The sequence below is a fragment of the Pseudorca crassidens genome, chromosome 2, assembly GCF_039906515.1.
Source record: "Pseudorca crassidens isolate mPseCra1 chromosome 2, mPseCra1.hap1, whole genome shotgun sequence".
Taxonomy (NCBI): domain Eukaryota; kingdom Metazoa; phylum Chordata; class Mammalia; order Artiodactyla; family Delphinidae; genus Pseudorca; species Pseudorca crassidens.
Genome location: NC_090297.1, coordinates 158158945 through 158176131, shown reverse-complemented (window position 1 = coordinate 158176131; position 17187 = coordinate 158158945). Strand labels below are relative to the sequence as shown.

Genomic DNA, 17187 nt, shown 5'->3' with positions numbered 1-17187 from the left:
AGAGGAACGGCTTTGGGACCAAAGTTGGTCAAGCATGTTATGTGTATGTCACACAGCCAAACTGGAGGGCATTCTTACATGTGCTCTTCTCTCAAAACCACTGGGGTGGACAGATCCAGGAGGCTAACATAAAGTGACCTCTATAATTCTTTAAAGGTGCTATTTTTAGAATATTGTGTAATTTATTTCCTGTTCCTGAAACAGAATTAGGGACAATTAATATATCTTATGTGACAACCTTTATGTCTAGCACACTTGATGAAATCAAAAAAACTTCTGAATCTGAATAGAAGTTCTATTCTTTCAGGCTTGAACCTTGTCCATGCTCGAGAGACTCAATGGTCTTAGCGGGTGTATCATCCCACCGCCTCCAGAGCCCTAATCCACATCCTTCTGAGAGGCCATGAAGAGGATGTGATGTGATGTGATGATGATGACAGATCCGTGCCAGGGAGAACAGCCTGAGGTCAGGGACTTGTCCCGACTGCAGCCTTGCCCTTAGTGTTCCATTGTCATCCTCAAGGACAACACAACACTTTCAGCGCCCATTTTTATTACTTTAAAGCACTTGAGGGCTTCATTGTGAATAGTAGAAATACTATGTTAAACTAAAATGATGATCTGTGTACAGATGTTTGATAGAAGTAAATTTTGTAATTTCACTGAGTACATTTTTAGCCTCCTCTCAATTACTGCATATTGAAGAAGAAACATGACACCACCAAGCCAAAGATGCTTTTTGTCTGTTTTTGTTGTTAACAGAGTGGAGAGGATAATGCCTAGTGCTTCCTGGTGTCTTCTGACTGTGCACAAATTAGCAGGATGATAAATAATGGAGTCTTATGGGACGTTGATTAAAAGCAAATAAAGTTGAAGGATAATATATATAGATCTCTCCAAGAGGGAAAGAAACATGAATGGCAGGAAAAAAGGTTTGGTCCTTAATACCCTTTAGCCTAGTTAAAATATGTGCCTTTTTTTGGTGTGTTTTTTTTTTCATCACTACAAGATAAAAAGGAAACATTTCAAGTCTTCAAAAAATTCATTTATTGAAATTCACATGTGTAACAAAGCATACAAATGAGCAGATATAAAAACATAATAACTTCGAGCCTTTTCTGAAAACATACACCAGGAGGTCTCCTCGTCTAGTGTCAGACTTCAGCTCCAGCCCATCCATCCTGCAGGGACCGCTTGGCAACGAATGTGGCGGTGATGACGCAGCCCGCCGCAGTCTAAGGTGGGGTCCACTGGGAAGGTCGCGGTGCATTGTGGCATATTACGTATAAATCAGATGAATGTAAATATCTCTTTGTAAATCATTTATTTCACTGTTTCATCCAGGTCAGCAATCAGATTGTGGCATGCTGGGTAACTGGAAAAAATGATAATAAAAAGTAAGTTTAAATAGATCATGTTCTTCAATGTGATTTGTCTTCTCACTGGTTTAGTTACCTCTTTCTAAGTTTTTGTAAAAAATTCTTATGCAAAAATTATAGAAATTGTACGTAACCAACTGTATGAAAAGTTTGTAGGAATATAAGGTGAACTCTTTTAATGCTTTAAATCTGAAGACACGCTATATTCCAGACCTCTGCATGTCTCTTAAATAAGGGTGGTCTGATGACAGGACACAGCTAAAGAGCCATCTCTTCCCCCATGGACAGGAGAAAGGAGACACTGATTCGTGCCAGAATCTGTTTACTGAAAATTGCTCAGACATTACAGTGAGTAAAACTGGACAAAAAAACAGGATGTGGATAGACCAAGTGTCCCTAAGAAATTCCTGGTGAAATGATAACAAGCTAACACCTCCAAATGTTTAGATGCAGACAGTGTGTTTTAACATATATAAAGGCATTTTCACATGGAAACCACCTACCACATGCTGGAAGAGGGAATTTAGTGTATGTCCTCTCCTAGTTTTAAACAGGAATAAATGTTTCAAAACTAGCTCATGAAAATTGGGTTGAAGGAGTCGCAAGTTAGGAAAGTACTGCTGCCTGCCCTAGCGGATGTCGGATGTGGCTGTTCAAATTAGTTTAACCCACGTCAGGAAGTGGTGTCAGAAACCACTGGAAATAGTTACATTGCACAGGACATTTCTCGAGTACCTACTGTGTCCTGTGTGGGAAGATGACTCAGACACGGTCTTTGCCCTCCAGGAGTGTGAAGTCACCAGGATGGTAGAGACTAGATAGAGGGCTAGGATGATAACTACCGAATCCCAGTTCTCACTTCAAGAGATGAATTGGAATGTAATGCAGGGACACGGGCCCCATCTGGTCTCTGTTTGGCTGGGTGAGAATCATCTTCAAGAGAAACAAGTGGGCTCTGCACTCCCCAACAGAGATTTCCTGAATTAGAGAGGGCTCTTGTCTACCCAACTTAAGCCACGATTACTTGTGGAGGATTTCCAAGACAGGACGAGTGATCAGCGTTTCCAAGATCAGAGTTTGCACAAGAAAAATATGAAAATTAGCCTGTTATCTTTTTTAAAAAATGAGAAAACGTTTACATTTCAAGTAGATTTCCCAGCGTATGTGAGACACTCATGACTTTTTAGTGAGCAGTTCTGTGGGTTTCGACACAGGGCAATTAGAGTATCGTGTGCAGCCCTGCTCTCAGACAGTGGGGGGCCCCGGACGTGGTGAGGAAGTGAGTGGTGTCTGTGTGCATCTCTTTGGGGGTTTGGGAGGTGGATGGACCCTCCTTCGTGGCGCCCACGGGGCTCCTGGAGCATCACAAGGAAGCCAGGGAGCCCCAGGGCCCTGCCGCTGCAGAAAGGGCGCCCCTGTCCTCAGAGGCTGCCGCCAGCTCCATTTGCCCATCAAACACAGGATCTCCAAGAGCTGATTTGCCTTCCGGTCCTGACTGAACGGATCCAGTGAATGACTGGCTTGAATGACCCTCCTGTCCCACAGACAGGCAGGCTGCCTGCCCACCGGGTGCTCTGGAAATGGTGGCTTACTTTCTAACTTTAGAGATTCGAGGGCGTCTTTGAATACGAGAATAAGCATAAACTGCAATAGGCACGTTTTCAAAAAAAAAAAAAAAAATTTGACCTTGAGGTAGAAAAGACACATACCTGTAACACGCACAACACAGAACAGTAAAGACCTGAAGTAGAAGGGAAATGTATTGTGGGAATTTTTTAAAACCAAGCTCCAGGAAACGGGCAGTTCTCGCATGAGTCTTCGCGGTTCCCGCCAGGAACTGCCCACCGCCTGGCCCATTCCCTGCTGGCACTTGCCCAGGGGTCAGCCCTCATTTCTCTCCCGGGCTCCATCGGTTTTCTCTTTCATTTGGTTTTGGTGCAAAGCCCTGCATTCCTCCTCATAGTACTTACTGTTCGCTGCCCGAGCCGTCGTGAGCATTCAGCAAATGGGACTGAATGAATCATGTACCCTGTTATGTCACTGTCTTCCTGCTAAATAGCTCTCAGTGTCACCCTTGGATGTCTGGATGTTTAGTAGAGAATGTTTCTCAGTTCTTCCCCTTAGGCAGGGAGCATGTCCAGAGAGACAGAATCTTTAGTTACTGCCAAAATCTGGCTCGTCTGCCATCACTTCTGAGGGACATGAGCCATGCCTATTTCCAGAAAGCTGGTTCACTGCCCACACCGCTGTGGACACCGTGAGGTCGGGCTGTAAGGGAGACGAGGGTGTGTGTGCCGATGGGACACAGCCAGTGTGAACCGTGGCTTGAGCCCTCAGCCACCATGTTCCCGTCCCTGGACCATCACACTTGTCACCGAGGCCCCTCGCTGTGGCCCCCCTGGGTGGTGTGGCCACATCTGCAGTTGTCGTGGCTGCCCTCCAGATTGAGGAGGGCTGACAGCACCCTGGCAGCTGCTCTTCTGCAGCGCTGTCCACAGATGATATAAATGCTCCCCAACTGCAAGCCCGCTATCAGTGACCCGTTTTCTTTGTTCTCGTTTTAAACCCTAACAGAGCCTTCTCTCCACAAACCCTGACTTGTGTGTCTAATTTGTTTCCGAAGTTTAAATTCAAAGTTTAAAAAACGAGTCTCTCTGGGTGACCTGAATTGTTCCCCAAGCAGCCACACTGCGGGGTCCAGCTGAACCTTCTCTGCAGCTTCGTTCCCAAGCCCGCAGCCCAGGGACGTCACGGCACCAGCTAGGCCCTATGCATACGGATGCTCACGGTTCAGCCTGCCCCTTGTTTCCACCATGTGTCTCTTCTCTGTGCATCTCCACTGGCCTCTTAGCAGCCCCTCCCAATGGAATATCCCTCCTTCTTGCTTTTTCCCTTGCTCATTTGTACGTTTTCCGTCTCTGTGTGGCCAGGTTAAAAAAAAAAAAAAAAAAAAAAAAAATGGACCTGTTCCTCATGCCTCTGGCAGAAAAGCATCTATTTTTAACTCAAGAAAGAAGGTAGAATCCCTCCCCCAACCTCTATCTGGGGCATTTCAAAGCTTGGCCTCAGCTGACAGAGCTCCAGGGAAGCCCCCAGTACCCTCCTCCATGTGTCCCCACTTTGGGAGCCAGGCCACTGCTCTGCGGCTTTCTCAGCTGGGGCCCACCTCCAGGCTGCTGCCCCGGGAGAGAGGGAACTCCCTCCCCCTTCCATGCAGCCCATGGCCCAGGGAATGAATACCAGTCTCTCTGGAAGTTCATTTCCTTGCCCATTCATTTCCCAGCTTTAGTCACTCCACTCCTCTGGGCCTGATTTTTCCATCTGTGCAAAATGGATGCTAAATGATTTCTCCAAGTGGCCCTTTCAAGCCTTCAGCAATCACAGTGCTACCCTGCTAGACGGTCATCTCTTCTGGGCCCTAGTAATGCAGAGAGCTCCGTTTTAAAAGGAAGCTCGTTCTATTACTATTTTTTTTTTTTTTTTTTTTTAACCAGAAACTGAGCGATGCGGAAGCGAAGAACTTACCTGAAGTGGTCCAGAACTGAGATTTGAACCCAGGCAGTTTGACCTCAAAGTCCAGGCTCTTTTTAATGCTATTCCAACCAGCTTAGTGAAAGAGCAACCACGTTTGATATTTCTGGGATTAAGGAGGAATCAAATATATCAGGCAGCCCGGAATAAATCAGCCATGTGACCTATGGGTGGTCACCAATTTGTCCTCACCAGTCCCCTGCAGCACTTTGTGGAAACGTGGCCTCAGACATGACCACTGACCTGTAAGCAGGCAGTTCTCCACCCAGCACGGGGCTCAAGGTCGCGAACTGCATGTCAGGAGAGGCCTGCCTCTGCCCCACACAAGTCACTGGAGCTCTCGCTAAGCTGTGTACCCCTCCGGCCAGCACAGCTGCCAAACGGGCAGGAGTTCATGGCAAGGTCACCACAGGTCCTCGATTTATTCTTCCCTCCCGGCTGCCTGGCTGGGTCTCTGACAATGAAAGCTCTGTGGCAGGCAGAGTTCAGGCTTCATTTTCCCTGGACTCTGGGGCCTGGCTTTGCTGCCTCTGGGCTCCAAAATCGGAGAAGAACTACAGAAGCCAGAAAAACGCAACGGTAAAGGCAGGACAGGCTTCCTCGCAGAAAGAAAGTGTGGACAATGACACTGTAGCTTCCTGGAAAACAGCAGCTCGATCTGGACTTGGGACTTGCAATGTGGGGGGATGCAGGGAGCCCTGCGCACAGACAGGAACGGTCAGAGGCGGAGGCCACGCGCGCCCAGGGGCGGGACTGCTGCGCCAGGTTCTCCCCAGAGCACACTCCAGCACGGGGGTTCCTTCCACAACCCTCGGGATCCCCAGCGTGTCATCTTCCAGCGTTCTTGAATCTCATGAGTCACGAGAACTTCCCCTGCACATGGGCAGGGGTCTGTGTTTTATACGCACCATGTTTCCATGGTAAATAGATTTTAAGAATTCCCAAAGGACAGACAGTGTCACCAACAGCAGAGAGTGGAGCCTCTGGCTGCCTCATGTTTGAAAGCGTTAAAAATAAAGACAACATTGACATTTGGGGTTGTAATGTGACGGAATTACAGTCTTTTAAAGGCAAGAACCACTTATCTACACTACATGTAATATTCAGTGTTTTGTTCACTTGTCTAATTGGATTAAAATATTTAGCTCCCTTTAAAATCTTGATTGTGAATTTATATTGCAAAATGTAATGTCTGACTCGGGAAGCAATAAGTGGAGCAAATGTATCTGAAGCAATGTAAAATTCAATTTATTTTCCTTCCATGAGTCTTATTCTGAAATTATTCACTCTTGGACAAAGTGAACTAACTGTTAACGAAGAGCAAGTTTGGCTTAAATGAAGCTGTATGCGCTTTTCAATATCAATTACACACAGGGCCTTTAGTTAAAAAAAGAAAAAAAGTTAAACTATGCTATTTGAGTTTGAGGAAGCTTCTCTGAGGGTCGCCAGACCCCAGGTTAGAAATGCCGCGCCAGGGGTCTTACGTCATTCTTTAACAACCCTCAGGCAGCAGGGAGTTAATGACATTTTCGCTGCATATGTTCAAGTTTATTTAAAAAAATATGCAAGTCACTTCGGTTGACAGTGTCTTGTACACAGTTTTGAAAGAATCAGGGCAAACTTTAACAGAGTCAGTTTTTATTTGAAAAATATTTTCTGGGAATGTATCAGTGTTTATTTTTGAGACTGACAATTCGGGTGAAAATCAGGATAAAAACAAAAAAACAACAATTTGGTTGAAATCAAATTGTTTGTTTTCATCTATTTAGAATTCTTTCCAAAAAATCTTGGTTCAGGAGGAGGCTTTTTAATTTATTTTATTCAGTGTATCTGCTGTTCTATTCAAGCACCATCTGTCTCACAGGTAGCTAGCTTCGTGGAAGCGCCGACGTAACTGGGTGAAGCCCTCAGGGCTCAAGGAAGGACCACCACAGACTCTGTGGACACCTCCAAGTCCCAGCTGGGCGACCCTACAGCTCAGTCTGCAGGGGCCCGCAGGAGCTGCGCGGCCCTCACTGGAGCGCACAGTTCTGAAGCCTCCCCCTACCTTTCCTTCAGGTCACAAACGGGCCTTTCCTCCCTTCGTCATCATCTGTGTCTTTGTTTCTTGTGCGTGTTTCCAGCTTTCTTCATGAATCCTTTGGTGTAACGAGGTAATCTCCATGATTTTGAACATAATCACATATGTCTGCTGGATCCATGCACAAGTTTAAATCAAATTAGAAAGTAAATTCACTGCCAAAAATGCTCAAAAGTCATAGGGCCAACTGATTAATCACCAATAAGTCGGTTTCAGATGCTGTTTTCTAAACTGTAAAAGTGATGCATCTGAAGGGACTAAAAAGGCATCCCTCCCCAGACTGAACACTGAGGACGGAATCAAACAGCCTTTTGGGACAGAGGCTATCAGAAAACGCAAATCAGCTGAAACCATATCATCACCAAATAAATGTACAAGTAAAATAATCTCGATGTAAATGACAGTCCTCCAAGCAGACAGATAATTTCCATTCTTTCCCGTCTCTCAGATGCCATTCTCCCCAAGAAAAGACTCTTAAGTTCCTCACCAACTGCTGCCACCCATCCTGGCCAGATGTTAGAGCCCCAGGCGCTGGGTCACAGACCCCTAACCCTGCTCCCAGCTGTCAGGCCTTACCAAGACTCCCCTGGGGCCCAGGTTCTGTATCCTGGACACCACCCCTCAAGTCCCCACCCCCCACAACCACAGTCACTCCCGTCCCTGAAGAGAACAGAGGAGTAAGACTGGGTTAGTGTTTTCATGTCTCTATTTCGCTACAAGAACTAACATAGCAATTCATGATGTTTCAAAAGCTGTCTCCCAGAAGTGTTTTCCCCAGGAGTGAAGCAGGAGATTCATAAAGCCAGTGTTTTTAATCAGTCCTAAACTAAGAACAAGTCAGAAGAGCAGCCTCGAACTTGGCGATCAGCAAACTGAGCCACGTCCACTGGGTCAGCCACAAGGCCGGCCCGACTCTCGCCAGGCTGGCCACCACACGACAGCAGCGTTTCGGGGAGACGGGAATTCTTATGGCCAAAGAATGTCACAGCGGCAGTTAGGACGGTGAGCGGCCCCCTCGGCCAGGCGTGTTGCTGTGCATGTTTCAGAAGTTAAGCAGAAACAATTTAGAACAATAAAGCCTCCTAAACAGGCTAGATGTTTCCTGTCAGAGGCCACTGGCCAACCCGAGCTTGTCATCTGCTTCAGGGCCCAGGGCTCAGGCACAGGAACAAATTGGAGGGATGTGACTCAGCTTCAGGGCAGCTGCCCGGGCCAGAAAATATCCATTCTCTTTTGAGAATCCAGCGGATAGAGAGTTTTAGAGTTTGACGTGCAAAATTATTATGCTTAATTCATCCAGGCTGGGAAAATGGAAGCCTTTAGCTAAACCATCCCAAAACCAGAGACAAGCCAGAGGAGTCTCTCCCCCCGAGAAGGGTGGGAGTGAAGTGGGTGTGGCCGGTGACTCTGGAACCCTCGGGAGGTAGCACCCTCCACATACCTGCCGGGGTCAAATAGCAGCCTTACTTACCTCAGGTAAGGCTCCCTGGAAACTAAACTCACAGTTCAAGTTTATTCCACGGCAGAAACAGGTCTAACGCCGCACTTGGGCGCAAAGAGTGGGCCTTTGCTTTAGAGAGTAGAGAGCTTGCCTGGGTTCCTGTCTCCTCTTTGAATGCTAGTATTTGCTACTGAAAGCCAACATTTTCTCTACCAAGCTTCTTTTGTCATGTTCACATTAAAATAATTCCAAATGCAATATCTGAATCTGAAAGATCCCTTTAGAGATGAGCCAGATGGGCCAGTATCAGAGAGCATAGGATGGTCAAATCATTTCTGTTGCTTCAGGCAAGGGAAAAAAGACCTGCTCATTTTTCTGAGAGAATTTTGAGGTTTTAGGGTTTTTTTAAAATGCATTTTACAAAAATTTTGCAATCCATTTGGCAATTACCAGGTTTTTAAAGCCCTGGAAGAGGTTTCTAAGCATTGATGATCCATGTTAAGATCTAAGTGGGCTGTCAGGTAGGCAGATGGGGAGTTAAAAGGCAAACCCCACAGGATAATGATCTGGTCCAGAATGGAGAAGAAACTACCACACGCTCAGAGCTTGTATAGAAGACTCTCCACAACCCAAGTTCTGAAGTCGTTCTCAGCTCTTGGAGGCCAGGAGCTCCACTGGTGCTGTAAGTCCCTCCATCTGTCTGGAGACCCGATGGCCCCAACCTTTGGCTGGCACCACCCAGGGCCCCCCTCAAGGACCTGCCCAGACAGCTGAGCTCTGGTTGAGGTCTGGCCGCACAGGTACAGGATGAGGTGACTGCACACATTGGAGGAGCTGGGCGAGAGCTGTGAACATCGTTTCATGGCTGTTGGTCCCACAGGATCTCTGCCCAACCTGTGCTTCTCCCAGGACCTTCCCCAGTTTGGGGAGGAGAGGGGAAAAGAAAATCCCTGATATTTCTTTGGCCTGTAATATGCAAGACAACCAGCCATGCACCTCGCAGCTGCCCTCATTTAACACTTCCAGGGTCCCTTTGAGTTAGGCTGGTATGGTACCCACTATGCAGATGTGGAAACAGGCTTAGAAGAGACTTCAATGACTTGTTCAGGGCCTAGGGACAACGATGCATTCTGGAATCATTCTCTGTTCTTTCTGCCTCCCAGCACTTTCAGAGGCTCTCAAACCCTAGTGTCTTCACTGAATTATCCAAACAGCTCATTAAAATGCAGATTCCTGGGCCCTGCTCCCAGAGATGCTATCTCGGTGTGTGTGAGAAGAAGCCCTGAAACCCATGTTCCTTTATTCATATGTTATATGATGCTTACACAAGCATCCCGGATGCCTGTGTGACTGTAGGGCGTGTCGCTTGTGCACCACCCTTCCCTGCGAGCAGCCTCAGAGGCCCTGGGAGGGGACAGTGCAGGTGTGTCTCCGTCCCCCAGCCTGAGCTCCGTGACTGGCTCCTGGCGATGCTCATTTACTATTTGTGGAACAAATGAGGACTTTTGCAGAGGGGTTTGGTGGGCTGAGTGGGAAAAATCACTCAGAGGACAGCGGCTCCTCTATACCTGTTTGGGCACATGGTCATTTTGAAAAAAGAATGAGACAATTGTCTCATCATTTTCATTTCCTGATGCATTTTTCCAATTAATCATTCCAAGCACTTCTTGCACGGCGTCCCCCGGGCACTCATGGAGCACCTCATTATCCTAACAAACTGCTCGATGGGGTAAAAAGCCCAGCCTCCCTGACAGGAAGAGAAGCAATTTAGGGAAAAAATAAAGGTTTCATTCCCTACACCAAACTTACCTGGACACTCTTTCCCCCATTATCCCTGCTGGTGGCCCCAGACCTAACCTGAACAGGGAAAGTCTGTTAAGGAGTCAGACTTAGGCTCCATTTTCAGTGTCCCTACTTGCTAGCTGTATGCGCTTGTTTGAGCCTCAGCTTCCCCATCTGTGAGATGGGGATAATCAATCTTGCAGGCTTGTTCAAGAGTAATGAGAGTTAATGCATGTTATCTATGGAACACTGCCACACCCGCCGCCAGCACTCCAAACCCTAGCCCAATTATCAGCCAGCTGATTTAAAGCAAGACTCCTACATTCCATTCACAGGGACTCCCCTAATTGGGAGCACCTCTTTCCTCCACCAATTCAAACAGACACGTCCCCCAGGGGCAGTTCAAAGCCAACCTCCTCCAGAAAGCCTCCTGACCACTGCCTCCCGCCCTGCTCTCCCGCCTCCTGCGCTCCTCAGCGGTGGTGCCCACACGGTGCGGCTCAGCACTCTGTGTGGCTTGCTGCTTCACGGTGGGTCTGTTCTCCCGTACGAACGTTAGCTCGCTAAAGAGGGCAGGTCCAGGGCCCGCACTTCTGTGTCCTCCACTGTGCCCAGCACAGTCTTCAAGATCTCCCTCCCAGCTTATTCGCTAACCAACGGGACCCCCGGGGAGTTTAGCCTGGTAAGACACAGCTCTGTAAAAGGAACAAGGGAAAGACCACGTGTACCCCGGTGCGTTCTCTGGTGGGTGAGGCGCCCTGCACAGTACCTGGGATCTCAGACGTCCCACCTCTTCAGTCAGTCTGTCTCTCCAGCAGAAGCTGGTTCTGCTTGCTGAGGAGCTGCACCAGCTGCTGGGCTGTGGCCTGGCTGTGCTTGTCTAGTTGCTTTAGCCTGGAGAAAAATCCACCGCAGAATTAGGGATGGGTTCTGAAGACTGGGGGCAGTAGGCCTCAGAGAGCAGGGGAGCAAAGACTTCAGCCCTCTCCCTGTTTTCCAGTGCTCTGTGTGTTGCAGGGAAGGTCCTGACAATGAACTACGAGCTGGGAGTCAGGGCGACCCTGAAGTGAGGCCCTTGGACGGACTCCATAAGGTGAATGGAAGTGTATCAGATATGAAAGGGAATTGGGAGTCTTTTCGGTGAGCTGTCAGTTAGGGAGCACACAGATAAAACTGAATTAAAACTCAAACCTTAAACTCCCAGAGGTCAAAGATGAGGGGCCTAAATGCCTCCACTGTTCAGCTGGAAACATCTCTGGCAGACTGGAGCAGACAGCCGGTCCCGGCTGGGGAAGTGGGCGAGGGAAGGCGGAAACACTGAACTAAGGGTTTTCCATTATTAATCACTCAGTCAATCACGAGCTCCGGCATCGCTGACCAGATGTCTTTAAAGATCCTAAATTTGTCATTCTGCTGATGGGCTCTCCTCTCCAGACTTGCTAATTCTCTATTATCCTCATTTGTCCACAGACGGCTTCCTACAACCAGTAGCACACTCACCCATGGAAATGTAGGCCTTGGATTAAATTTAGACTTGAACAACTACCCAGAACTGTTCTGGAAAGAAGTTGGGTGTGTCATATGCCCTTCCTCACAATCCTCAAAAAGCACCAACAGTGAAATTAAGTTGTATTTTCACAGGAAAAGTTCAAGATGCATTTCAAACTTCAGGCTACATGTCCCGCATTGAGTCAAAAACTTCGAAGATGGTTCTGCAGACCCTGGGCTCAGCCTGCCCTCAGTTCAAGCTCTCCAGCGACCCCGTTTCTGGCAGGCTCTGAGCACAATTAAACATCTGCGAGGACAGACGTTCGGGACTTAGGTAGGGGTGGGCAGACTTGTTTACTAAAAGGATGCAGCACCTGGAGACAGGTAAAACTAAAACTGCACCCTGGGAAACCTAACAGTGGTCTAGTAATTTACTCACGCTCTCCTCAGGTTCCTCTGCCGGTGGCAACCCTCCCCATTTCCCAGATGGCACCTACCGCCTGCCCCGCCCCCTTCTCGAGCTCCAGTGGGTTTTGCAGGAGGTTGTTCAAGCTGCCCCAGGCACACTTACTGCACCCCAGTCTGCACCCCTATCCTCTCTGCCGAACACTCTGTGCTCCGGGTTTTCAGTCACACCTGGTTTTCTACTACCCCTCCTTCGAAGTGTCCCACATTGCAAGGGTGAGAGGCGGGAACTGGAAATACCCGACGTAGGGCTCTAGCAGGCGTGGTGCATGCTCCCCAGGTAGGAGCCCGCTCTGACCACGCCCATAGGTCTATGCCCCGCCCACTGCCCCTGCTGTTTCTGGAGAGGGCAAGGACCAAAGACAGTCCTTTTTTTTTTATACAGCAGGTTCTTATTAGTTGTCTACTTTATACCTATCAGTGTATACATGTCAATCCCAATCTCTCAATTCATCCCACCACCACCACCACCCCAGACCCGTTTTCCCCCCCTTGGTCTCCATACGTTTGTTCTCTACATCTGTATCTCTATTTCTGCCTTGCAAACCAGTTCATCTGTAGCATTTTTCTAGATTCCACATATATGCGTTATTATACAATATTTGTTTTTCTCTTTCTGACTTACTTCACTCCGTATGACAGACTCTAGGTCCATCCACCTCACTACAAATGACCCAATTTTGTTCCTTTTCATGGCTGAGTAATATTCCATTGTATATATGTACCACTTCTTCTCTATCCATTTGTCAGTCGATGGGCATTTAGGTTGCTTCCATGATCTGGCTATTGTAAATAGTGTTGCAATGAACATTGGGGTGGATGTGTCTTTTTGAATTATGGTTTTCTCAGGGTAGATGCCCAGTAGTGGGATTGCTGGGTCATATGGTAATTCTATTTTTAATTTTTAAGGACCCTCCATACTGTTCTCCATAGTGGCTGTATCAATTTACATTCCCACCAACCATGCAAGAGGGTTCCCTTTTCTCCACACCCTCTCCAGCATTTGTTGTTTGTGGATTTTCTAATGATGCCCATTCTAACTGGTGTGAGGTGATACCTCATTGTAGTTTTGGTTTGCATTTCTCTAATAATTAGTGACGTTGAGCATCTTTTCATGTGCCTCTTGGCCATCTGTATGTCTTCTTTGGAGAAATGTCTATTTAGCTCTTCTGCCCATTTTTTTTTTTAACATCTTCATTGGAGTATAGTTGCTTTACAATGGTGTGTTAGTTTCTGCTTTATAACGAAGTGAATCAGCTATATGTATACATATATCCCTATATCTCCTCCCTCTTGCGTCTCCCTCCCACCCTCCCTATCCCACCCCTCTAGGTGGTCACAAAGCTCCAAGCTGATCTCCCTGTGCTATGCGGCTGCTTCCCACTAGCTACCTATTTTACGTTTGGTAGTGTATATATGTCCATGCCACTCTCTCATTTCGTCCCAGCTTCCCCTTCCCTGCCCGCCCCCCGCCATGTCCTCAAGTCCATTCACTACGTCTGAGTCTTTATTCCTGCCAAGGAGAGTCTTATTTCCTGTGTTTGTAGCTACTTAAAACCAGGTTCAGGGTCTCCCTCGCCCCGAGCCTGGGTTGCAGTCTGGCCCTGCCCAGGCTCCCGATTCCCTGGATCAGGCTGGGGCAGATCCCAACCAACAGCAAGTATCTTCCATCCAAGTGTGAGCACTTTCCTGCTTCCATACTGTATAAATTACATTACCTACCCTCCCCCCCACCCCCCCCACCCCCCCGCCTTGCCCCCATTGCCCTCCTTCTGATATTGGAGGAGAGAAAAAAAAGTTTCCTCTGGTGAAGCCTTGGCCATCGCAGCTTTGGGAAGCCCAATCTACGCCCACTGCCATCCATCACGCTGTTATGTGCAGCAATTGTTCGTGAGAGCACAGTCTCAAACCCACCCCAGTGTTATCAAACCGAAGTTTTCCTCCACCGAATCCTCAGCATGGAGAGGCTGGGAGAAACAATGACATCCCAGGGAGCAGAGAAGCCAGGCCAGCCAGCTAGGGCCAGGGGGGCATTCTGCCCAGGCTGACCCCCTCATCTGAGCAGCGACTCTGCTGTCCAGCACTGGAGTGGGTACCTTTGAAGACACAGAGGTGTTGAGAACAGACTTTTTCCTTGACAAGCAAACAATCTAATGCTTTGCTATTTAAATCAGACAGGCAAAAACATCCTCATTAGCAGCTGAGCTCTCTAAACCGTCAGGTGTAGGTGGCTTTCCCCTCCAGTCAAGTCTTGGGTGTGGAGAGAGCGACAGGCTAAGAGCTACTGAGGCAGTAGTAGCCCACTGACTTCAAGCTTGCTTGAAAAAATGAAACAGCAACATGAGATAAATAGGTGACACCATCGAGGCTTAAAGTCAGGAAGGCGCCAGGAGTGGTCATCCTCCACGTGCTCCTTTGCCCTGTGGATGGATCAGTGAGATAACGTTCCTGCTGACTGATGGGTTTAGTGTGTGTTTTGGGGCTCCTCGAAAGAGTGGCTGCCGGATTCAGGGCTATGGGCTGAGCCAAAGCCTGTTCTCCCAGCACAAACAGCCGGCCATGGGCTGGCCGCACCGCTCACCACCAGAAGTGGGGTCAGTTCCTGCCTAGACCCTCCTCCAGTGGAGCCCTCAGAACCTAGATGAGGCTCAGCTGGTGGTGTTCTGCAAAATGTGGGCCTTGGAACCCTGCAGCAGATATCCAGGAGCCCAGGCCCCGCCCAGACCAGATCTATCAAGTCCCCGGGTGTGAGCCCCATATCAGCAACAAACCAGGGTTTTCCTGCAGAAGCACCACTGATAGAAGGAGTAAGACCCTTGGGCAAGTCCTGCCTTCCCTCCAGGAGGCTGAAGCCTCACTAGCTTCACAGCTGAAGAGCCAAGGATGGCTTCACTCTGATTCAACTTGAACTCCAAGCAGTCGCTCTAAGGAGTGTTTTTTCTCCCTTTAAAAAATATGCTCCCTCCTTTTCAGAGCCAGCCTCTACTGTGTCACTTTATTGCAGCAATAAAGTCAATCACAAGTTCAGAAATGGTAAAAACAACAACAAACCCAAACTCACATTTGTTAAAAAAAAAAAAGCAAACAAACTACAACCCAGGTTTTACATAAAACGGACTTTGTTATGGAAATATATTTCAGTGGCAGCTCTCTCAAGGTCTATTTTGAATATTAGGAAAAGACTTTTTTTTTAATTAAAAAGTTATTTTTTGTAACAGCCTTCCCCAAACACTGTACAACCCAGCCTACGCTATTCATGAATGCTTTATCACCATCAGCCAAAAGAGATTTCTTGGGGTGTCCTATTGACACATACACCGTCTTTTATTTTCCATGGCGGTTACTGCTCTCATTTTTGTTGTGCTTCTAAGTTCAAGTCTTCAGCCAACCACAGCTGCAGCTGCCACCACTGACAAGAGCTAACATTTACTGAGCCTCTGAGCTTATTCCTCCATTAAAACTCACTACAATCCTAAGAGGTATGGCTAGGATTATCGTCCCATTTTACAGATGAGAAAACTGAAACTGACAGGTTCAATTAACTTGCACAAAGTCACACAAGGAATAAGTGGTAGAGCGTGGAGGCAAAGCTAGGCCGAGTACAGGTGTTCTTAACCACCGTTAACGGTTGGTTAATTCACTGAGTTACCTCAGCAAACCAACCAACTCTTGGTAAACCGTTCTCATGATGTCAAGAATTACAAAAGATCCCTTCCCTTAGGGGGTTCCCAGCCAATTAAGGAGACAAAATGGGTGCTGCACTCAGGGTACCACCAAGGCATTAAACCACAGGGTCAATACGGTAAGTGCGAGGACCAGGAAGGCTTGTGCCTACTTAGGAAATGGATCACCGTTTTCACCATCATCTACTAAGTGCTTACTATGTGCTAAGGGCTTATCATTTATTAACTTTTTAGTGCTCATGACAATTCCATGAAGCAGGAACTGTTGTTATCCCCACTTTAAGGATGAGGAAACTGAGGCGTAGACAGCACATATGACTAGTCCAAGGTCACTCGGATGGAAATTTGGGATGTGAAAAGATGAACGGGTGTTGGTCTGGCAGGGGCAGGGCAGGGCCTTGCCACATGGAGGTGGTACTGTAAAGGCAGTGGTGTCTGGAAACTGTGCAGTGTGGCTTGAGCAGAGGCTGTGGGCTGCTTGGAGGGAGGTGATGCTGGGACCCAGTAACGATTGGAGCCGAACTAACAATGGATGTTGTCCTTCAGACAACGGCATTGCCATTTACCAAGAGAAGATGGGAGGAGGGACAGGCCTGGGGTCAGGGTGAGGTACCTGTGAGACGCCCACTCACGCCCCCAGCACTTATTCAGCCTGGGGCCTAGAAGTGTCTGGCTGGATCTCCAGCTGTGCTGCCCAGATCTGTCGAGAGGTAAGGCCGTGAACGTGCTAGGGAAGCCTGGCAGAGATTTTCAAGTTTGTTAAAATTACAGACACCCAGGCCCCCACCACCTACTGGCCAAAACCTCTGCTGCAACGAGAATGAACATGGTCAGGCCCAGGCCTTGGGGAGGAGCCACCTGTCGAGGCTGGCAGAGGGCACGGAGCCAGAAGACACTGACGGATGACGGGAGGGAGGATGAATGCCGGGAGAGGAGAGGGGCTTGCGGGAGAAGCAGGGCAGCTTGTTGAGTGGCCGCCTGCCCTTCAGTAGGGAACTGTGGCAGAAGCTGCTTTCAGGGGCGGGAGAGGGGAGACCATCCTGGAGAGGGGCAAGAGGGTGTGCTGAGGATGGAAAGGCTTGAGCCGCTGGGCAGGGTGCCCTGGAGGAGGGAAGAGAAATCCTCAGAGCTGGGCTTGCAGAGGCAGGAGGCACCTGGGCAGCAGGCAGGCCCTTCTCCCAGAGGCAGAGGGAGGCAGGCGAGGTGAGCCTGAGCCTGAGAGGCCTCCAGCCCAGCAGCCTCCTTGTTCTGCCCCAGGTAGAGGGTGCGACGGTTTGCTGAGAAAGGAGGCCACGAGACAGGAGTTGCTCTGCAGGATGAGGGAGCTGGCCAGGGGCA

The 17187-nt window shown here is 48.4% G+C and overlaps 1 protein-coding gene across 3 annotated transcripts in view; it reads right to left on the bottom strand.

Annotated features, from left to right (window-relative positions):
• Window positions 1-1023: 1023 nt before the first annotated feature.
• SDCCAG8 (SHH signaling and ciliogenesis regulator SDCCAG8) overlaps window positions 1024-17187 on the bottom strand; it is a 265774-nt gene continuing 249610 nt past the window's right edge. Inside the window, exons 17-18 of one of the 3 annotated variants that reach the window (XM_067729491.1) lie at window positions 10983-11107; window positions 1024-1375 (exon numbers count right to left, since the gene is read on the bottom strand). In XM_067729491.1, coding sequence (XP_067585592.1) covers window positions 11008-11107 — 100 coding nt within the window. In that variant the 3' untranslated portion in view covers window positions 1024-1375; window positions 10983-11007. Of the gene's footprint in view, window positions 1376-10982; window positions 11108-17187 lie in introns of those variants that run through there. The other 2 variants (XM_067729493.1, XR_010941421.1) reach the window with 2 other exon arrangements.